Source organism: Cyclopterus lumpus, chromosome 15 (assembly GCF_009769545.1).
Source record: "Cyclopterus lumpus isolate fCycLum1 chromosome 15, fCycLum1.pri, whole genome shotgun sequence".
Classification (NCBI taxonomy): Eukaryota; Metazoa; Chordata; class Actinopteri; order Perciformes; family Cyclopteridae; genus Cyclopterus; species Cyclopterus lumpus.
This window is the reverse complement of record NC_046980.1, coordinates 18384759-18408438: the sequence shown is the minus strand read 5'-3', so window position 1 is coordinate 18408438 and position 23680 is coordinate 18384759. Positions and strand designations below refer to the sequence as shown.

Genomic DNA, 23680 nt, shown 5'->3' with positions numbered 1-23680 from the left:
GCGGGGGCGGAAAGTCGCGCCAGGAGAAGACGTTACAAACCCGTCCGTATCTGCCAAGGGAATTCTCGCATGTTATCATGGTGGCTGCGTACATCCCCCCCTCTGCTGACGCTGAAGCGGCCTGTGACGTCATCCACTCAGCGACGAGCAGGCTGCTGACACAACTCCCCAATGCCCTCCTCCTTCTCTCTGGGGACTTTAACCATGCCCCTCCATCCTCCACTCTGCCCACATTCACCCAGTACGTCACATGCCACACCAGAGACAATAAGACACTGGATCTCCTCTATGCCAACACCAAGGAGGCATACTCATCATCACCTCTCCCTCCCCTGGGCCGATCTGACCACAACCTGGTGCACCTCCTGCCTGTGTACACCACTCTTGCACAGAAGCAGCCAGCTGTGACCCGCACAGTTAGACAATGGACCGATGGAGCCGAGGAGGCTCTGAAGGACTGTTTTGAGACAACTGTGTGGGAGGTATTCAGTGATGCCCATGGGGAAGACATCGACGGTCTCACCGACTGCATCACAGACTACATCAACTTCTGTGTTGAGAACACCGTACCCACCAGGACTGTACGGTGCTTCTCAAATGGCAAACCCTGGATCTCTCCAAAGATAAAGGCCCTCCTCAAGGAGAAGAAGAGGGTCTTTAGATCTGGCAACAAGGAGGCGCTGAGGACTGTGCAGAGGGAGCTGAGGGTGGAGATCAGGGAGGGTAAAGATGTCTACAGGACCAGGATGGAGGACCAGCTGCAGCAGAACAACACCATCGGGGTCTGGAAGGGCCTCAAGACGATTTCTGGGTTCAAGGGGCTCAACAAACAGCCTGAGGGGGACCATAAGTGGGTGAATGATCTGAACTCATTTAACAGATTTGACCAGCCATCCTCCCCTCCCCCCACCCAGACCTCCCTGCTGCGGCCGCTGCAGCCCTCATCTTTTGCACCCCCTGCGGATTATTGCCCCCCCTCCCCCTGCACCTCCCCCCTTTCTACAGCACTCGGCCCCCCTTCACACCTCTCATACTCATACTCAGCACTCTACGACCGGCAACCCACCCCCACTCCAACACCTCACAGCACCACACCCCCCAGCGTGTCCCATCACCAGGTGAGGAAGGAACTAAGGAGGATCAAGGTGAGGAAGGCCACGGGTCCAGATGGCATCAGCTCAAGGCTCCTCAAATCCTGCGCAGATCAACTGTGCGGGATAGCGGAGCACATCTTCAACTTGAGCTTGAGGCTGGGGAAAGTACCACAGCTATGGAAGACATCCTGCGTGGTACCGGTACCAAAGACCCCGCGGCCCAAGGACCTCAACAGCTATAGGCCGGTGTCGTTGACATCCCACCTGATGAAGACCCTGGAGAGGCTGGTCCTTGTCCATCTCCGCCCCCTGGTGAGCTCATCCCTGGACCCACTTCAGTTCGCCTACCAATCTGGCATTGGGGTGGATGACGCCGTCATCTTCCTGCTGCAGAGATGCCTCTCTCACCTGGAAAAGGCTGGAAGCACTGTGAGAGTCATGTTCTACGACTTCTCCAGTGCCTTCAACACCATTCAGCCTTTGTTCCTGAGGGACAAGCTGAAGCAGACCGGGGTGGAACACCACCTCACTGCATGGATCCTGGACTACCTCACCAACCGTCCACAGTATGTGCGGTTACGGGAGTGTGAGTCAGATCGGGTGTACTGCAGCACAGGGGCTCCACAGGGAACCGTTCTGGCTCCATTCCTCTTCTCCATCTACACATCGGACTTCAAACACAACTCTGCCAACTGCCACCTGCAAAAGTTCTCTGACGACTCTGCGATCGTCGGCCTCATCTCGGCCGATGATGACAGGGAGTACAGGGAACTGAACCAGGACTTCTTAGGATGGTGCCAGCGGAACCGCCTCCAGATCAACTCCAGCAAGACCAAGGAGCTGGTGGTGGACTTCCGCCGTGGTAAACGCTCTCCTCCAACACCAGTGAGGGACTGGACATTGAGATTGTGAAGTCTTATAAGTACCTGGGTGTTCACTTGAACAATAAACTGGACTGGTCTGACCACGCTCATGCACTCTACAAGAAGGGACAGAGCAGACTCTTTCTGCTGAGGAGACTGAGGTCCTTTGGGGTGCAGGGAGCACTCCTGAAGACCTTCTTCGACTCGGTGGTGGCATCAGCCATCTTTTATGGAGTGGTCTTCTGGTGCAGCGGCATCACAGCAGCTGACAGGAGGAGACTGGACAAACTGGTGGGGAAGGCCAGCAGCGTGCTGGGGTGTCCTCTGGATACTGTGGAGGTGGTGGGAGACAGGAGGATGATGGCCAAGCTATCGTCCCTGATGGACCACCCCTCCCACCCCATGCAGGGTACTCTGGCAGCGCTGCACAGCTCCTTCAGCCACCGGCTGATTCATCCCCGGTGTCTGGGGGAGAGGTACCGCAGGTCCTTTCTCCCCGCTGCTGTCAGGCTACACAACAAGCTGAGCTCCCAGTAGGCCACAAACACTTGAACACTTTGGACTTCGCACTGAACAGCACTTTAGCCCAGTTGTGCAATACTAATACATTTAAGTACTTTTTAATTTTTAAATTTATTTTATACACTTTATTCTATTTCTACTCCGTCTGTATATATAATATTCTTCTTGTTTTTGACTCTTTTATCTTAATTCTGTTATTATACTACTTGTTTTACTTATTACTGTGAGCAATGCTGCTGTAATCCTGTAATTTCCCCACTGAGGGACTAATAAAGGATTATCTTATCTTATTGTCACGCAGATTGCTTCAAAAATTCTGAGTTCATTCTCATTTTGGCGTACATGGCATATATTTTCAATGCTCTCAATCATCTAAATCGCCAGATGCAGGGCGGTGGAGTCAACATCATCGAAGCGGAAGAAAACCTGAAGGCATTTAAATAAAAGCTACCTTTATGGAAACAACGAACAGAGAATGATAACTTCGCAAACTTTCCCCTGCTGGACGACTGTGTGAGTAAGATCAAAGACGTGTCTGGAATTGGAGACATTTCTGTACCTGAAGAGCTGAAGCAAGCAATTGCCATGCGGATACTTCCCCACCAGAAAGTCATATCCAGCATGGGTGGGACAGCCGTTCACGTTTAGTGTTGCAACAGCAGATGTCAACGATGAATACCTTGACTGGTTTTTTCCAGTCATAACAGATGGTATGACAACCTTTCTGAAACACTTTATTGTTGAGCATCATCATCTTTTTAAGAGTCTGTTTCCTGCTAGAAACCTCTTGCCTAAGCATCATTTCATGACGCATTATCCTGGGTGCATAAGAAATATTTGACAGATTCTGCACATGTGGTGCATGTGCTATGAGGCCAAGAATAACTTTTTCAAGACCTAGCTTAAAAGTTTCAAAAATGTCAAAGACATTGGCCAAAAAGCACCAAAGATACATGGCCATGTATTGGGAATCTGTAAGCCAATGCAGATTATATATTGGTCCAAAATAGATGGTGCAGTTTAACGAATTGAAAGAAGGGCCTGAGATTGCCTCCAAAGTTAATGTTGCCATATCTACAAATGTTCTCTCAATGAAGTGGGTCAAGCACTATGGTATCGTATATCGCCCTGGTTTATTTGTATGCAAGTATTTTTTCAAATCAGGACTGTTATTGTGAAAGATGTTATACGTACTGGCTCAGGTGTCGAAACCGTTTGTTTTGATGAACATTACAGGCACTTAAGGTGTTAAATGTTCAATAATTGATCTAATTCAAACCTGTGGATGTTCAAATGACATACGGACCAACAGATTCCTCCCTTTTTATAGTCCCTTATTGCCATATAATGCAGCCTTGACCAGTATTTTAAGCGTTAAGGCATTGTTCATTACCACTAGTCTGAGTGTCAAATGTAAATAACACTACGAGAGTTACATCCTAGTGTAAAATCTGAGTGACACTTCTCAGTGTAGTGTAGTCTAAAATATTAAATTGACAATGCCAATTTTACTGTGTAGAAATTCCTCATTGTTTAGGCTAGTCTTTTTGATGATTGCCCTGAAATTCAGGTCAAAGTTCACGATGAGTCATCACTCAAGGCTTTTGTGACCTTTAGTGTAGACAGTGTGGCACCACTGAACAGCTAAAAGATGGCCTCTGCGTGCTGGTGAAAAGGGACAGCATAGCAGATGCCCTCTACACCAAACTGCCTCGAAGACTTTACCTTGAAAGAAACTGGATAAGCTGGAAGACAGTGTTGTGGCATCTAGATGTAGGGCTCAGGTTCCAACAACCGATGTCATGAAAACGCTGTCATGCAATAGTCAAAAGAACAACGGCACAAAAATGAAACGATACGTTTACAAATTATGCTGGAGAAAGAGCAAGGGTCTGAGGGTGCTGTCATCCAAAAAATAATATTGCACCCCAAAGATGTTATGCTTTGTTCTGACAAGACTGTAAACCTGTTCAATGAGCAATGCAAGGACGACATGTTCACAAAGCACCATTCAATGTTTATGAAATGGTAGTGAGACATCAGTCAAAAGGATCCTCCACTATCCCTGTAGCCACATACATCACCAGTGACCACGCCAGATCATCAGTGTCATATTTCCTGGGAGCCTTTGTGACTGATCTAACAAGACTCCACGGACGACGAGTCAAGAAATAGCCAGCCATGTTTATATGTGATGGCTCCATGTCACTGTCGCATAACTTCTGTAGATCGACCCTTCGGGAGCTGATCTGCAGATACTACTGTTAGTACCGAGTTAACCAGTGCTCATGCATGTATCAGTTTGGTTATAGAGGAACAGAAAATGTGTAACCGTTGTGGTTGTCGCTGGAGTTATTGAATTAACTACAACTGGACAAGGACAGCAAGACTCCAAGGCACTACTGATATTGCATCGCTGCTCACGTAATAAAAAATGGCAACAAGTTATGTTGAAAACGTTGAGTGATTGCTGTTCATTTGATTTCTTAACATGTGAAATCTTTGTAATACTAATTTCCCAAACTTTTTCTTGCAGTGCCCCCGAGACAATACCACCTGGACATTCATGTCTTTGGTCTAAAGACCCAGGCAACAACCCTCAACGACTTGGATGAAGTTGTCATCAGTGCTTTTCTCAAGTTCCCACAGTGAGAGTAATGTTGAAAAACATGTCCAAAATCTCCAGAAGTTATTAACAAAAGCAGAACATTGATGACAGTCATTGTGGAGCAAGACTTGTTGGTATGCAACTTAATCATTTGGTGGAACGCAACTATTTTATTCTAACTCTGGATTTACATATAGCATAAAGGAAGCCTTTGTCAGGACTGTATTCACCTGCATAGTTATTGCCAAAGTCCAACAGACAACCATTATTAAGTAGTGACAGAGTTTACATTTGTTTCCAAGATGTAAGACTCAAGAAATAAAAATAAACTTACATGCATTTGCTAGAATAATGTGGGAACAACACCATCCCAACACCATTTTGATGACATAATTCAGAGGCAAGAACTTGAAAGAAATGGTAAACTTCAGCCCAACAATGGTAAAGTACTTTTTACTTCAGGCTGCTCTGTGGTCTGGCTTACTCATATTGTTTAGATCTGCTTTGATATATACGTTTCTTTTCATAGCCATTTCAGTAAATACATTTTTTTATCTTTTGGCAGGTGACCTTGGGCGCCACGGAACGGGTCCCATTTACGACAGACTTTCGCAGGTGTTCAAAAGAGCTGCATGTAAACCCTAACAGGTATAAGCAAATATTATGGTACCAAAACAAATGTAATACAATTGCATTATTCCATCAGGGATATTACAGATTTAAATCTAAATCAGGTGAATGAATAAGAAATATGTATACTATATAATATACTGTATATGTTCAACTCAATTACACTCAAGACAACCTAACAGAAGGGATAATAGAGAAAAGCCAGTGCGCGACTGGACGACTTTGTCCACACTTACAATACCACGCTGAACGCCCTTTTTAGGGAATACAGTGAGTCTTTGAAGAGGAAGAAGAAGGTAAAATGTTTTAATGCTTTGACATTATGCATTAAGCTCTTTGTATTGTTGAATATTTTTCTTAAAGTGCAACAATGTCATTAAAAATGTACTCCTTTACATCCTTATAAAGTTGTGATTATGTAACTGTCAGATATCCCCCACACAATTAATTTACTGTTAATACTCTTTTGATTAAACCCTGACACAACCCTGGTGATTGGGAGGAACGGCTTGCCTGATCTGAACCCGAGCGGTGTCTCGCGATTGGACTTCTGTGCTAGCCTCGGTTTGTCCATAACAAACACCATGTTCAAACATAAGGTGGCTCATAAATGTACCTGGTAGCAGAACACCTTAGGACGGAGATCAATGATCGACTTTGTAATCATATCATCTTGGACACTCGGGTGAAGAGAGGAGCAGAGAATGCAGTGAGGAACAAAGTGCAGTGAGAGGCAGGAAACCGAAGAAGCGTTAAAAGGCGTTTAATTCCCTTTGCAAATGCTACAGCCAAACAGGCTTTCTAACTTAGTTACCTTAATGTGCTGCGCATAAATAAACAAACAAAGAGAGAAAAGACGTAAAGAAGAAAAGAGAAGCCTTTCTCTGTATGGTACTTATGAGTCATGAATATTCTCATACAGTGAGTACTTCAAAATGAGGAGGATCACAGTAAGTCTGAGGTAATGGTGGATATCAAATGCAGAGGAGGTGTTATGCAACACCCAGTGCAGAAAGATTGTAGTGGCTGTGGGTTTGAGGCAATCATGGTGAGATTAATATGTATCCAAGTACAAGCTTTTCTCAAATTAATATTGATCAATTCCATATTTGTAATCGTGTTGTTTAACAGCATCTACAAATCGCTCACATCTACATCACGCATTGTGCTATTGTTTAGATGCCAAACAAAGTCATGGAGGCCGCACATCGATGTGCGGTTATTTACATAATCTGCGTGTGTCGGTCATGATCGTTTGTTGTCGTGAATGGCCGAATGCCCGGGACCACCAGGTTGTCTAAGGAGGGGTGCACCGACCCAGGTCGGAGACGGAGCAGGTCAAAGCCCCCGTCCCACTCAGTAGTGGATCGTGCCTGTGAATAGACGCTGTAGTGCAGCCTAAGTAACACAGCGGGACCCAGTCTTTTTACACTCTTTCTACTGGTCAACAAACAACAATGTCTGTGTAACCTAGTGGGAAAGATGTTGTCACCACTAAAGCCACTAGAGGGCACTGTACTTTAGAGGAAGCCAGTAGCAAAGAGCGAAGAAGGAAGTAAACTCTGCTGTATCAAGTGACGGGTTGGTTGTTTTCCGTGTGAGTAAATATGTTTTAAATATTATTTCTATACTAAACAATCGAAAGATGTTCATTTATATGAGGGTATAGAAGTCGGGAAATGTATTGTGTTACGCTAAATGCACCGATAATGTACCAAAATGTGTAGGCAGGTGAAACTTGATAAGACACAACCCTATCTTCAGGGATCTTTATTTCTCAACTACTCTTAAAGAATTAGAGAAGTATTACATTAATTTGGAATGTTCAATTTAGAATAGATTCAACAAAGATGGTCCAGTACATTTACACTGTGCACATAGAATATCACTTGAAAACCTAACTAACTCAAAGTGCAAATAATCTGTGCATACATTCAGTGCATAAATACAGTGCATAAATACAGTACAAAAATAACTGTAGAGGTAGTTCTTCTGTTAACACAGAAATAAAAGACAACAAACAATACAAAACAGTTAGCTCTGAACTTAACATGAAACATTTGGTCCATTAATAAAGAGAAATTATGCAGTATATAACAATATACTCACTATGTTTTATCTTGGTGCTAGCTTAAATGCACATGCGGTGGCTACAGACACTCATCCCATACAGCACTACATAACGAAAATAAACATTATTTTCAGTACAATGGACATGCAGTAAATGTGCTTGAACATGGATAATAACAGAATGTATCCCTGTAGGATGGTCTTAAGATGACACACATTATTATCTTTACATTCTCCTCATGAACGCAAAGCACATGTAAATACAATCTGTAAACATAAAACCAATTAAATCACTAGCGGTGCATTTAGCGTCACACAATACATTTCCCGACTTCTATACCCTCATATAAATGAACATCTTTCGATCATTTAGTATAGAAATAATATTTAAAACATATTTACTCACACGGAAAACAACCAACCTGTCACCAGTTCGTCACTTGATACAGCGGAGTTTACTTCCTTCTTCGCTCTTTGCTACTGGCTTCCTCTAAAGTACAGTGCCCTCTAGTGGCTTTAGTGGTGACAACATCTTTCCCACTAGGTTACATCTGTTGCAGCCGCTTCATCATGGCGTCGATATATTCTCGTTCCCATGAAAAAAATCCAAAAAACTGTTGTGTTTGCCCTACAGCGCCCCCAACTGGAGGAGAGGAGCAATGAACACAAATCACAGCAGTCAGGCACAGCACAGATCCAGCAAACTAACGACTTTTCTTCACAGCCTTAATAAAATTGATTTTCCTCCAAGATGGGCATTGGTGAAAAGTGGTGACACCCCCCCCCCCACACACACACACACACACCGCTTCCGTGTTAAGTCTGTCCAGTCTGTATCTGTCAAAACACCTTGTTGAGTGTTCACAGAATGTTTCCGTTCTTCATATTCATCACAGAACATTCCGGGTTCCAGAAAGCCTTTTTGCAAAAAACTTTGCAACCACTACTATGTGACACAACATCTCTGAAAGAGAGAAACCTGCAGTCGACTAGGACCTCCAGTCAAACAGGTGAGAGAGACTAAACGCGAAAAGTCCAGATCTTAGCTGAATGCAGTCAAATGTCTTTTGTTTGAGCCTGTTTTATCATTACAACCAAAAATCAACTTGATCTCAACTAAACAATGTACAGTTCTGTTGGGGGAAAAAGACTTGGAGCTATAAGTATAATAAAATACTGGAGTATCAGTACATTGAGTGCACGGCTATGGAGCTAAATCCATGCCAATAGTTTTGTTCGTTTGAAAAAAAGATTTGAACCTGAAAATTCAAGTTTTGGTCTTGAACATTGAAAAATTCAACAATGTATTTTTTTTTTCCGTTTCGTGTGCCCAGAGTGATATGTTCGCTTAATTTTTTCATTTTGTTTGTTTGTGTTTGACCCGCACCGCACGTCGATGCCGGCTAGTAAGGGGGCCCCACTAGGGAGATTCCCGACGTGTCATTGCAGTGTCTACGGGGGTTTCAAGTTGTGTCGCTGATATGGAGCGATATCAGCCGTCTGTCGGGGCCCCCCTACTAGCAACTACTCAGTGACAACTCGGAAATGGCCCTGTGTCATTGACGTCAGCCGTCCCTCGGGGCCCCCTTCAGCTCGGGGCCCTAGGCAATTGCCTGGGTTGCTTGTTCCGTTGCAGCGCCTGTGCTAGTATCTATACAAAAAACGTTAAATGCCTTACCTGCCCGCTGGAGCCAGCAGGCGGACCGGGTGGAGCAGACGCTATCGCAGAATCACGCTGTGTTCAAGGTAGTGTGTGGAAGTGCGAAACGTCAGATATTATAGCGGGATCTTTGAACACCACAACCTGGCAAAGTGTGTTGTTCTTTCACTGCGATTCATGCCAAGTGTGGTCTAAAACAGCTTGCTAAACATAATTGTGTCTACTGCCAATCACGTGAATATGCTGTATATAAAGGAGTGAGTCTTAATTATCGCAGTACCCACGTTTCTTGAAGGCAACGTAGTTGAGGCAGGTCGTCAGCCTTCTTTGTTAAGCTGTCACTCATGATACGAAAAAAAGATTCGAAACTGTAAAAAAAAAGATTGAAAATATACATTGTTGAATTGTTCAATAATCAAGACCAAAACATCAATTTTCAGGTTCAAATCTTTTTTTCAAACGAACAAAACTATTGGCATGGATTTAGCTCCATAATAATCTGGTTTCTCAAAAATGTTGTCAATTTCACTGGCCATTGAAGAAACTCTTTGAATGACCTTAAACTTCAGACTTTGAGTTAACTCCTCTCCTCCTTTATAACTTTCACTACCCTGGCCGATGCTGAGCTACGATTGGCCAGTCCGTGCTCGAGGAGCGGGGCTTATCAAAGGGTCAATTCCATTGGTTATCACTGCTGCTCCAATTGGATCGGACTGTCTGCCACTCAGGCGGTGGCCGGGGTCATTTCATTCCAACCCGACAGTAACTTCAGGTCAGTCTACCTGCTGCGCGTCAAGAATGGCGGGACGTGTACTTCTTCGGGTCTGTACAACAGCAGCGCAGTTGAGGAGCAGCGCGGTGGCTCGTCCATTGCACCACGCGATGGCCACAGCCAACGGTAGGAGTGTGTGTGTGTGTGTGTGTGTGTGTGTGTATTACGGACGGCATGACAACCATCAGACGGATATCTCTGCATGAGGACGTCAAGCTCGCTATCGCTGGTGTTTTATTATGTGGAGAAGAAAATAATGTTGACCTTTGTTGCTGTGCGCTGCCATGTACCACTGCCAATGTGTTTCGCCTTAATGTCACTATTACGTCTGAATCAAACAATGAAGGTCGTTTGGACTGTTGACTCGAGGGAAGGCCTTTGATGGACCCGCCCTTTCTGGCAGGCGACTGTTGGTCCGATGCCAGTACCCCAATAAGGGACCGGAGCAGGCTGGTGTGGGTGGCATATGGTTACTGACGTTCAAGTAACGTTAGATGTACAGCCCAACTGATGTGCACACAGCACCACCTGACCTAATCATTATCTTAATATTAACCTGTCCCATATATATTTGTGTTGTCAGGAATACCAACAGATGAAGAACAGGCGACCGGACTAGAGCGACGCGCTCTGCAGGCCCTCAAACAGGGAAAGGTGGGCCAATTTATGCACAAGTACATTGGGGTTATTACTGCGGTTGAATCTAATAATATATGTGCTAATTGTCTTTACATTCACAACACAGGATCCCTACAGTATGCTAAAGCCCAGGCAGCATGCTGGCACCAAGGGGGAGCCTCACATTGTGCCATGCATTGGAACCAAGAGACTGGTGGGCTGTATCTGTAAGTGATGCACATTTACAAACAAAGTCCAGTGATCTGTGTAAATGCAATGTATACATTACAAACCAGGTGATCTGTGATATAATTCTCTGCAGGTGAAGAAGACAACACATCTGTTGTGTGGTTCTGGCTCCACGAGGGAGATTCTCAGCGCTGTCCTTCCTGTGGTTCCCACTATAAACTGGTCCACCATGAGTTGCCCCATTGAAACTAAAATTAACACAAGTGCTGTACAAACAGGACAATGCAGACATCAATATCCGCCTCCTTCATGGCCATATACTGCAAATGTGTGCATATCATTTCTCATTAAATGTCAACTTTAACTCAACTGTCTTGATATAAATCTGGTGTCAGGTTTTTGATCAGGGAACATAACCACGGCGCTGTGACGAAGGACAAGTCCAATCATTGAAGCTCAACTACTTTTAGTGGTACTGATCTTGTTGACATGTCCTTAAATATAACACTGGAAATACTTCATCAGTGATCATGTTCATTAACTTTTCGCTGTAATTACGAAAGGCACAATGTTGCAATAACTGTAGTCCAGGAGACTACACTGTAAAAAAAAAAAAAAGAAGAAAAAAAGCCTTAAACAAGAGTTTTATCCCCAAAGTAACTCATTTATTTCCGTGGCTGTACTTTGTTTTTATTTGTGCATCGTTTAAGGCTGACAGCCAAGAATCAGGATCTAAAAGCAAACTCATCGCACTGCTCTCAATCAAATGCCACAACAGAGGGAGTTGGTGTGTGAACTGGGTTCAAACATTTAATATACAGGGGATGGACACAACATCATGGTCTCCTGTAAAATACAACACGATTCACTGCAGTAGCCATGCACCATGGGGAGCTTAAAATTTTACATTTTGGTTGAAACCCAGTCAGAGAGCTGTCGCTTTAAAATCTTGTCATTTTGAGGTCACGGTGTATTTGTACACCAAAATAGACATCACAGAAACGTCTCACTATTACATTAAAAGCTTCATCAAGGTAGTGCTACTGCATTGCATTATACTTTACAGGTGCTAATGTTGCTGTATGCATACCCTGTACTCTAAGTGAGCGGTCTCCAACCCCCGGACCGGTACAGAACGAGTGAATGAAAAAAAAAAAGAAACGTTTATCAAAGTCGGAAGAATGTTTTATTTTTATAAAGGACCGGATACATCCGTCTGTGCATCTGAGCCTCTCACGAGGTCATGAAATACGTCACATCTCAAGAGGTCACGTATTACACATCAGTAACCTCTTGAGAAAAGCTAGCGAGCTATAGCAAACCCACAAGCGAGAGAAAATGAGTAAAAAAAAAAGTCTTTGGAGAGCTTCTTTGTGAAGCGGGTTTTCTGCAATCACAGCGACGAAAACTAAGTTACGGAGCAGACTGGACATAACAGATACACTTCGGGTGTCGTTGTCTCCCATCACCCCGAGATGGCACTGGCTCGGTGCAGATAAACAAGCTCAGGGCCACTAATTCGGCGTCATGGTGAGTTGTATTTTTAAGCACATTATGCCGGTCGTATCATTTTATTACGTCATATTTATCGCACACTGAAGGCCGGTCCGTGAAAGTATTGTCTGACACGGAACCGGTCCGTGGCTCAAAAAAGGTTGGGGACCGCTGCTCTAAGTAACAGTAGTTTGCCTAATCGTACTTGTCATATCCAAACAAGAACATATCTACAAGATAAATATCAAATGCGAATCAACTTGTAATAGAGCATCAAATACTGTGATGGCACGGGGGGAAAAAGCTGGGAAATCAAAGTCAAGATTACCTGTGAAAGTCTAGACATCCAACTCTTAGTTAGTTCTTACAGCAGATTTCCGTCTGCGAAAATAAACCATTTGGGAATGTGGTTGCGTCAACAGTCTGGACATGGAGTTATAGGCATTTCTGTGTACTATCAGGCAAGATTAAAGCCTTGATTGTAATCTATAGCTTGTAGAAGCTTCTCCCGGAGTATTTCCAAACTCCTGTACTTGGGTAGGTCCAGCAGGTTGAAGCAGGTGTGGGCCACAGGTAAGTATTGCTCCCCTCCGCTGGTGGGCTGGATCACCAGCTTCAGGCTTTTCATGCCCAAAATGGGTATGCGGTCACTTCCTGTGAGGAACACTGTTGAGGCAAGAGACATCGTTTCACATGTCCAGCTTTTATAGTACAGAATTAAGGTGGATTAGTTTGGATTCAAGTTGCCAAGCACTTACAGAGGAATTGCTTTTTCTCCTCTAAAGGAAGACGGTGGAACACCTCCCAGAAGAGCCTGATGGTGGGATGGTCTGTCCAGTACTCCCCTTTGTATTCAGTACTCTGAAGGGTGAGAAACAAGTTATTTTAACCATTTAAAATGGGATACTCAATATCTGTTTACACTTCTAGATTTAGGGTTTTCAAAGATTCGAAAATACACTTTAAATACACAGGAAAGAGAGAACACATTTCATCTAGTAACTTAATTTTGTCATAATCTTTAGTAATGCTGGTTTCATACAAAATGAGTCATGATAATAGGAAGCGAGACCTTTTCGAGCTCCGTCCAGTCGTAGTTGGTGTTGCCAATGACCATGGCTTGCAGTTCATTTGGCTGGAACAGCTCGAGAACTTTTCCACCGCACACCTTGTGGAAGCCTGCATAGAAGCACTCGAACAGCGGGGCCACGGATGTGTTGAAAACATAGTCTACGTATGCATAGACAAAGTCCTGCCTACAGGAAGAAAAAAGGAATTTGCACAAAAGTAAAGTGACTTTGAACATGTTACATGTAAAATAGAGCGGGATAACAACAATACGACCAGATTTCTAAATCTGAAAGAGTAATGTTAAAACACTGAAGAAGATTGATTCTGGAAAGAAATGTGTTTTAACAGTTCAGCCTTTGAATCAAACAGAGAATGTCTTAATTGATGAGCTTTAGAGCTGGTCAAAGCCACGCTATCCTATCCCCTTGTTTCCAGTCTTTATTATAAGCTAAGCTACGTGGCTTCTGGCTCCAGCCCCATATTTACAGCATAGATGTGAAAATGGTATTGATTTTCTCCTGGTTATCAGGACAATCGAGACAATTGTACCTGTTTGATTTATCGACAGTGATGTCTTCGCCGTTCCGTACCAGCTCCAAGACCTCTATGGCACCATAGTTTTCCTCTGTGATCTGTAGGCAGTGTTTGGAAGTCACAACTATGTATTTTCCACTTCATGCACCACAGAGACTGCCGTTTGTCAATCATCTTACTGTGAAGTTTAAGCAGAAGGTCTCCTCGAGGTCGTCTTCTGTGTAGTCGAGTAACTGCTGCAGACTCCTGGTTTATGAGGAGACAGAAATATACATATTTGACAGTATTTTTCTGAAAAAGACTGAACTCTGTGGTCATATGCATTTAATAAATGACTATAGTAAACTGACATTCATAAACATGTTAAATGGGAACCTCAGATGACTGTTCCTTAATCTGACCTTCCCACATCTGGCATTAGCTCTTTCAGGTCATCTAGTGTCGGCTTCCTCTTCAGCAGCTTCTTATAAAGGGCCACAGGGAAGTTGAGTTCCACTATCGTGAGATTGTAGATGGCCAGACCACAGATTACCCCGATGAGGTTGAACAAGTCAATGTCCTCAAAGGTCTGTAAAGGATCATCACACCTTTTAGTTAGAGCATACTCTAACAAAATAGGCAAAAATAGGTACCTATAAAAAATGTATGCCTATACGTTGTGTGTCCATAACATTTTTTGCACTTGCATGCATTTCAATACAGCTCGGGATATTTTGGACCATACAAAAGGTTAATTATACAGGAAGTACCTTGTTTGAAAACCATATGAGCCTGGACTCCTCGTAGTAACGAAACATCCCATATTTGGGATCCAGCAGCTCTTTCATGATCAGGAGGAACAACTCCTTTCTCACGCCTCCTGCATCGACCGCCTCTTCTCCCACGAAGATCACCTGCCATGAGTTTCGGAAACGTTAGAGCAACAGTCGCACCGTTTATGTCCCGATCGAAATGGCAACACAGCTTTGTAAATATACTGCATGTATTTTACAAGCACAACCCTTTAAGTTACAATATCATAATATTTGAAGATCTCATCCAACTATCGATCACAGACAATGCATTACTGAATTAATAAGTTGTTGATAATCATAAACATACAATTCACCTTCAGCATGAGTCAGCTTTGTGTCTACCTGAAGAATGGTAGCCCGATAATTACTCTCTTTTTAGCACAGCTTGGGTCTACACCTGCTTCCAGCTAAATGCTCCACTATGTTCACCAGCTACTCGCTAAATGTCTCTGTTTGCTTGCTGGTGCTGGGCAGGTCGTGTACAGTGGGTTTTTAGAGCTGGATTCTTTTGCTGGAAACAGCTGTCTGCTGCATCGTAGCGAACCAAAACAAAAAGCTGAAAGACGCTAAAGCTATGGAGTCATTTTCAATGGGGTCGTCACTATGAGCAAAACCTTTCACATACACTCAATCTAGATTATAACAGCTTTTACCTTGAGTGGTTTCTTGTAGTCGACATTCTTTGATTTCCTGAGGACTTCCATGGTGTCTCCAACAATATTTTCTCTCCGAACAATGAGGATGAGGCACGGGTTGACGGATTCAACCGCTGGCAGGAACATGGAACTGAAGTTTTGCATCTGTGCCTGGTCCACTGCCATCTATCAATACAACATGGGGATTGAAAAACATGTTTATGTTTCAAAAGATACAACAGTGCAGACGGCATATGTCAAATCCTTTGAAAGCACGAGATTCAGCTGGTTATTACCTGCATCTGTATGATGGCATCAGTCTGAAGCAGCGTGGTCTTTGCTTGGGCATCAAACACAAAGGGATACCTGCACAGAGTCACCACACCATCATGACCCTAAGGATACAGAGGCAGGAACAAATGGTTCATACGAATGCCTAAACATAGACAAATGTCATTAAGTGACATAAGTAGTAGACTCACCAATGGGTACATCTGCCTCTGAATCCATGTGATGTAGTCATTTCTGATGTCTATTAGGTCATCCAACTCATGGATGTAGAATGTATCGTACTGAATGATGTGACCTGCTCTCTCACTCACCTAAAACCACAGACCAGACAATTCTTTCGTAATCAACAGTTCTTCCGGGTACTGAAGGAGGTCAATGCGACCGCTGTTGTAACACAGATCTATGTGTGATTTTCTTTTTCGGTCATTTCTCACCGTGTGCAGGATCTCCAGGAGTCGGAGGGACGTGTCCAGGAAACAAGTGAAAATCCTCTGCTCTACCGAAGGAATGCCCATCTTGTGCATCTGCAGCAGATACACCACCACTTCCTTGTACAACTCAACCAGCCGCTGGAAGACTGGGGGCTCAAATGTAGACCACCAGTTTCCTGGCGCAAATACAAGACCAACCATGTTGTGAGGGGGAAAATTATTGGGTGTGGTATAAAGCACAAAAAACATTCTTCATCCTACCTAGAACCTTCAGTGGAGCCTCTTTCAGACTGAGGAGGGATTTGGCAAACGGGATCGCGATGGTCACGTAACTATTTCGGTCCCTGAAGAGAGCGCATTCTGGAAGAGTGAGGTAGAGTCTCAGGGCTTCAATGTCTGGAGGAGAGTTGCTTAGTCTGGGAATGAGGTTCTTCTCGAGACTGGCTGCAATCTGAGGGAGACAGATGAAAGTATATAGGTCTGTTATGATTAACACAATCTTGGAACCCGTCAGCTATCTGCCTCTACTTTTCCGTGCGGTGCTTTTTGTGCAGAGTCCGATTGGAAAATGCTTTTGGAGTTGAGAGACGTCCGGATTATTTCAAAAGGAAGACAGTTTACAAGCTAATTTTACAACAATAAAAAACTAAATCACCGTCAGACAATCGGTTCCCAGACTGCATAGCGGCTGATGCTGATACTCTTCTGATCTTCACATGGATTCTTTAACTGCATTAAACCAAATACTGCTCGAACGTGATTGGTCAATACTACTCCATCAACGGAACATCTTGTCCTTTTGCATTCATATGCAGCATCTGTTTGTAGAGATTAGGATTAATGTAATAATCCTAATTAATGAATACGCTGACTCAATGCTTATTTTATAAAAACACTGTTTATAAAACACTGAGGTGCGCAACGATGACATGGGTGCGAGTCGGATCAATTCAGTAAGAATGATTGATTGAAGACAGGTATCAGGGGTGCTGCAGTGAGGAGAATAGTGGAACCAAGAAGACAGGGCCCCAACATGGGCAGTGCCCTCAAAGAAACATGTACACAAATATGTAAAAACATACACGTGCTGTCAAAACAAAATAAGTAATTTAATTAAAGTTTCTTAAACTGTATTATGCTACTACTATAACAGACTGGGCAAACACTTGTGTGAGAAGACAATGAAGTCTTATTCAGTTGTCTTTTATTATAAAATACAGTAATGCTTTCACCGTTGACCTCGGCACAGGATATAGTAACGGGAATTATGTTCAATTATGTTGTGAATCCTCATGGTAAAAGCCATACAGAGTAATTACAGTATGTTGAGAAAAGAGGGCTATAAAAAGTCTCATTTACAGCACATGGGACACATGTACTTTAATAATAAACGGGGCCCTACTGAGATTGCTTATGGAAGGGGACCAGATTTGTGTGCCATTCCACTGACAGTTATACAATATATATTCCTTATGTAAACTAAATACAACCGTTTGCAAGCACCAAAACCAAATGATATAAGCAGCGAAAAAGAAAAGTGAGAAATACAAATCTTGTTTTTGTTTTTTATGGTTTGTGCAGGTGGAATGCCATTTTGTACATTTAACGCAAGTACAGTACAATATTAGAACAATTAGATGTAATAAACTAGTGGAAAAACAGCGACGTGGACTCATGCAACAACAGGATATTTTGTTTTATGACCACTGACCTGCTGAGTAAGCTCATGGTGACCTCGTTGGACCACTCTGTGCAACAGGAGGCGAGCCATGTTCATATCCACCCCTGAACATTTGCTGCTGGTACTGTAGTGATCTGGATGGCTGGAAGAGAAGCAGAGCTGTTGGTTTCGGTAGCATTACCCCCCACACTTACTTACAAGAGGGAGACTGAATACTAGAAACAATATTATCATCAAACCATAGAGTTGAATCAACAATGTATATATGAGATAATATCTATATAATATAAATAGGAAAGGATGAGTTGCAGGACTATTGTACTGCACTGCATTAGATTGTGTACTTAATACCTAGTAATTTAGTAAACTGGCAAGCACAAAGTCAAACACCCTGACTGACTATCATTATCATTTAAAAATGAAATCGTATCGTGATGAAATTACGTAGAGATATCTTGACACATTATTTCGACCACTGAATTGATAATGACATGCACATACAGACTCAAATTTTGAGGGAATATTATTTAAAGATTTCAGTTTGGTTTTTACATCACGACTCAGTTCAATGAGATTATTAAACAATACTTAATTCCTACAGGAGTATACAAAAATGAGCTTTACCGCATGGTTATTTCATGTGACTATATATTTATTGAATTATCAGAGAACATGCCGTATCGGGATATATATATATATATATATATATATATATATATATATATATATATATATATATATATCTCATTATTGAGAAATTAAATGATCTTTATCGGGATAAGATGGACCAGGCCTGGCTGATTATTTCGTAATGGCCAAATCCATGTTGCCAATACAACCTTCAAAACAATATAACGGACAAGGATCAGATGAAACATGACATGGATATAAACTGGTGGAAAACAATGAATCACAATGAGGGTAAAACAGAAGTGGGTCTGATACTTCTACGTTTTTGGGCATACAGTATATCAGTTGTGAATAGTATCTGAATAAGAAGGATCAAACAAGTGAAGAAAAAAAGCATTGGATTTGATAATAATTAAGACTTTCAGACCAGACAGTAGAAAACAAGGGGGTTACCTGGTTGACAGAAAAGATCCATTGAGGCAGCTTGCTGAGGAGAACACGAGGTCAATCTCACTAAAGAAACCATAAAAGACAAGTAATTAGTGTGATGACTTTTCACAAGAAAATCTATAGAAAGAACTTACAGAATCGTGACAACTTGTAAAAAAATGTATTGCCAATGAACTTAATGCAGCAATAGCACCAATAACATGTGGGGAGCCCAGGCTTCTTGTGAGGAGAGGACTTTACTTGGAGATCTCCAGGGGGAGTCTTCCTGGGGAGTAGGTACACCACTTGTGTATGATATCCTCGTTCAAGGTGCAAATCTTTCTGTGGGGATCTTGTATCCTCACGTCATCCATGTTCTGGAGTTTCTATGAAGAAAAAAGGGTCAAAGTTAATAAAAATAATAATAAAGACGTTTCAGGTCTCCGATGTTTAAAATATAATAGAAGAAGCGCTTTTATCCACTCCAAATAAAAGAAATGGAGAAATACTTCATCCACGTGACTACGCGATTAAAAACAAGACCAACATGTCTATTTGAATATTTCCTTGTACGGTTGTTAAAAAAAAATACTTGTAAGTTAAAAGACACAATTGAAATTGATCCTAAAGATTTATTTGCATCTCTGAGAAACCTGAAACTATAGAATCCCTTTTATTTATGACAACTTACATTGGTAGTGCAATAATGAGCAAAGCTCTGGTCTCCTCCGGCGTAAATCCTCTTGACATAACAGCACGGCTCCGAGTCTGCAATGTTACGTAATGGCAGCAAGACATAAATGTATGAATAGATGAGGAGGTTGGTATGGCTGACGAAGAAAGTCATCTAGTGACTCAAAGCAGGAAAGCTCATGAGCTTGTTAATATATACAGACAGGGCCATAAGTATAATGTCATATTGTTGGTATATGAATTGAATTAAAGCTGAAAGTCTACACTACAACCACAACTACATATTGACTGTCGGGCAAAGCGGAAACATTGTATAAATTGTGTCACAGTCCAAATACTTTGAATTCTTTGCAGGTGTGAGTTTTGCCGTTTGGTTCTGCCTTTCACTCCTCAGAAAATCCTCAATGCAGCTTTGTTCCCAGGGTCTCACCTGTATATTTGGAGGCTACCCAGGGGCCTTTGACAGTGGCAGGACTTTTTCTGTTGCAAGTGGAGCGAGTACCAAGCTGCCCGTTACCAGCAAGCCCAAATGAGTCCATCTTCCCACAGGAGGGTGTGAAAGCTAGCGTGTGCTGCCTTTTAGTCGCACAGGGATTTGGAAAATGTTTAGTTCTTTCACGACATTTCAATACAAAATCAATTATACTAATTTTTCTTTTCACTAATTACTCAATACTACAAGACGATGTCAAGACACACAAGTATATGAGTTCCATGTTCCAAAATAACGTGTAAAAATAAACATCATATATTTTACCTTCCACATGAAATCTGCGTGACTACATTTCCCATGAGCTCAAACACTTTCCTCGGGTTGATCTCATGGTTTGTAGAGTTATGTCCAAGTTGTCCGTATCCTCCTGCTCCAAATGTGAACACACCTCCTTCCTGTAAGATCAACAAACAAGTTGTTTCGGTTCCTCCCGAGAACAAGAGTAGGGCGAGGCCAAAATGTTCACAGACAGCCCAGTTGTACAGGGTTTGACAGACTGAGAAAACATGTAGGACGCAATCGTGTCAGTGACTTGCGTCTGGTGATTTATTAATCAGGAAACAGTGTGCTGAAAAATACTAAATCCCCCAATTACTTAACTAGAAAAAGAATGTTTCAGTTGGTAAAATATGTTGGCTGTTAAGCTCCAAATAGCCACATTGTTAATCTGGTGACTGAAAGGAAAGGAATTGTTTTTTGCGTTCAACTCCATAACTCTCTATGGTAAGGCCAGCAATGAATTCAGCAACACTAATCACACACCACTTTGGTTCAAGGTTACCACTTACTCAAATCAAGGTCTCCCACACATAACACTGCAGGTTTATCAAATAACCCAAAATGTTATAACTTAACTTAGTCAGTGCTGCTGTGTGATCTTCTCCACAGGAGATGTAAATCACTCTCTGGGATCTAAGGGACTTCAGCAGGGCTGGGGAAAAACGATCTGAAAAAGACCTCCTGACAGTTAGTCTGACTTGATGGTTTGAATGCTCAGAAGTAGTAGTAGTAGTAGTAGTATAGGGGTTTGACCACCCACCATTGCAGTCATTGAGACCCAGCTGACCAAACTTGTTGCGCCCCCAACCGAACACCGCTCCTGAGAGAGTGAGCGCAAAGCTGTGAGCACCACCTGCTGATATCTGATTAAAAGGAATGCCCTGCAGAGACTGAATTATTTGGGGCGTGGAAATGCTCTGTCCATCTATTCCGAGCCCAAGTTGTCCATATTGATTCTGGCCCCAGGAGAAGACGTGGCCCCCTATGACAAGAAATAAACATAGTATGTCTAAATATGAAGAAAACATAGTAAGCTAAATGAATAAATGTGCATTTTGTGGGTACAAACCATCCTTACCTCTTGAAAGTGCATGTGAATGCCAATACCCACAGGCTACCTGAGCAATGTGTACTTCTGACAAACTCTTGATATTTCTGAAAAGAATAAAATTGCATTGTCTATGTGTTTTTTTAAAAGAAATGATGAATTCACATGTTTAAACAAGTATCATCATGTGCACCAGAATGTGATTAGGAAAATGACTTTGTTATTTAGATAAACGTGTTCATACATTTAGATGTTTTTAATTACATGTGTCATTACACAAGAAAGTATGAGCAGGCAGTGTGTTATTCAAAACAAGCAAAAAAAAGTTTTTTTTAAAGCCAAACAGTTAAGATGACACATTAGTGTCTAAATGTACCTAGGCACACGAACACATTCTTCAAAGTTATGCAGGCCCAACTGCCCATCTGAGCCCAGACCCCATGAGAACACCTGCCCTTTGTCATTAAGGGCAAGTGTATGGGACTCTCCACATGACACTGCCAGTATGATCTGTGCATCCAAGGCCACAACCTGTTCTAGTGAAAGACAAAGAGGAATGTGATCTGTTATCTCACAAAGTGTGTGTGTGTATATATATATATATATATATATATATATATATATATATATATATATATATATATACATACACGCCACCAACCTGGTTTCTTTCTGGACTTCTCATGCCCCAGCTGCCCCAGGTCATTGCAGCCACAGGTGTACACCGTCCCATCCTCCAGCAGGAAGGTTGTGTGTCTGTGGCCACACCCCAAATCGCACACTTGCTTCCCGTGAAAGAATTCACATGTTCGTGGCTCAACCACAATCTCCTCATCAATCCCACCCAAGCCCAGCTGTCCGTAGGAGGCATTCCCCCAGCACAGCATGGTCGCGCTCCCCTTCCGCTAGACACTCCGGCAGGATCCGCGTCTCTGCAAAGGGCGAGAGAGACACCTCGGCGAGTACCACCTCACAGAGCGCGTTCAGATACACCCATGTTTTTGGTTGCAAGATACACTTCAGCTGGTCTCACCTAGCGAGGTAACGTTAGCCAAATAACGTTGTGGCTAACTGACATTATCGCGAGCGCACGTACAATGCTCGCGCGCGCGTGGCTGGCCGTCTTGTCCAGCTGCTCGCTGTCTTTAGGATTTAACGACACAACCCGCCCTGTCAAAACGAGCTCGTAGCTGGCCGGGTAACATGTAAACAGATTAGCCGAGGAAGCTACGGTTACATTCACGGTTACGTTTGGTTCGCTAAATTATAGAAGAACGACTTCCGGTTTGGAATTCCAAATTAAACGTCTACGTTTGGAAAATGGAGCTACTACTTATATTTGTATCGGGAAATAAAATGTCTCCCACAACTAAAAGTTCTAAGTAATGATACAAACAACAACTTCTATGTTTATTCTTGGACTCAGCGATGTATACGTATTTGTAAGTTACGTTGTTATTCTTTTTCGGGCTGGACCGCTAAATAAAGCTCGCGTGCCTCTTGACGTCCGTGAGACCACAGCGAGGCAGATCATTGCTGTCATCACACTATAAATGGCTGATTTTATGATTTTTATGTTGCTAACATTATTTACGATAATGTTAGCAAGTTAACGTAAGTCTGAATCCCTTACGTGTGAAGCAGTAAACACCGTTATTATTTCTACAGCGTCAGAGACAAATACCACATCCTACCAAACCCTCAGATCGGATCGTATTATTATTGTCGTCCAGGGTTGTGAAAGCTAGCAGCTGAAATAGACCCAAAAGGTTAGCTGCACTAGACTAGAATGTCCGTTTCTTCTTTCAGAAGTACAACTAGATTTGTAGACACACAGCAGCACTGCGTATGAGGCGTTTTCCTGTTTCACGAGACTTTGAGAACACTTCCTTAGCAATGCTGAAGTGTAAATGTGTTGGCTAGTAATTTGAAGGCAAACTCATTTAACCGGAAGTATACGCTTTACTTTGTGGAGGTGAAGAAATGTCGCGATTCTAGATAGGGCGCACACGCGCATGCGTATCAGTGTCTCTTGCACATGTACATGAATGAACGTGTAGCCTACAACAGCCTACATGTTATGTATACACTATGCATGTGTACGGCTGTGTGTAACTTAAAGGAACTACACGTGAAAGTGTAATAAGTGTA

General features: G+C 42.7%; 2 protein-coding genes across 3 annotated transcripts; one reads left to right on the top strand and one right to left on the bottom strand.

The window, feature by feature from the left end:
* The first annotated feature begins 9088 nt into the window (after nucleotides 1-9088).
* Nucleotides 9089-11395, top strand: LOC117744437 (cytochrome c oxidase subunit 5B, mitochondrial-like). Its single transcript, XM_034552709.1, has 4 exons — nucleotides 9089-10345; nucleotides 10803-10873; nucleotides 10965-11064; nucleotides 11160-11395. The coding sequence occupies exons 1-4, from the start codon at nucleotides 10066-10068 to the stop codon at nucleotides 11270-11272; spliced, it is 564 nt and encodes a 187-aa protein (XP_034408600.1). The 5' UTR covers nucleotides 9089-10065; the 3' UTR covers nucleotides 11273-11395.
* Nucleotides 11396-11810: 415 nt separating this feature from the next.
* On the bottom strand, nucleotides 11811-23460 carry herc4 (HECT and RLD domain containing E3 ubiquitin protein ligase 4). 2 transcript variants are annotated; one of them, XM_034551804.1, is made up of 23 exons: nucleotides 22191-23460; nucleotides 21906-22065; nucleotides 21560-21636; nucleotides 21242-21463; nucleotides 21057-21148; nucleotides 20467-20597; nucleotides 20140-20285; nucleotides 19708-19784; nucleotides 19278-19402; nucleotides 19041-19100; nucleotides 17988-18099; nucleotides 16538-16727; nucleotides 16280-16452; nucleotides 16037-16054; nucleotides 15851-15949; nucleotides 15573-15740; nucleotides 14875-15018; nucleotides 14527-14693; nucleotides 14305-14371; nucleotides 14141-14223; nucleotides 13593-13776; nucleotides 13279-13381; nucleotides 11811-13186 (listed from the first exon to the last, which is right to left on the bottom strand). In XM_034551804.1, exons 1-23 carry the CDS (start codon nucleotides 22414-22416, stop codon nucleotides 12978-12980), a joined length of 3033 nt encoding a protein of 1010 aa, XP_034407695.1. In that variant the 5' UTR covers nucleotides 22417-23460; the 3' UTR covers nucleotides 11811-12977. The 2 variants fall into 2 exon arrangements, with proteins under 2 accessions (XP_034407695.1, XP_034407693.1); XM_034551802.1 differs by having other exon boundaries at nucleotides 16037-16156; nucleotides 22191-23459.
* Between the last annotated feature and the right edge of the window lie 220 nt (nucleotides 23461-23680).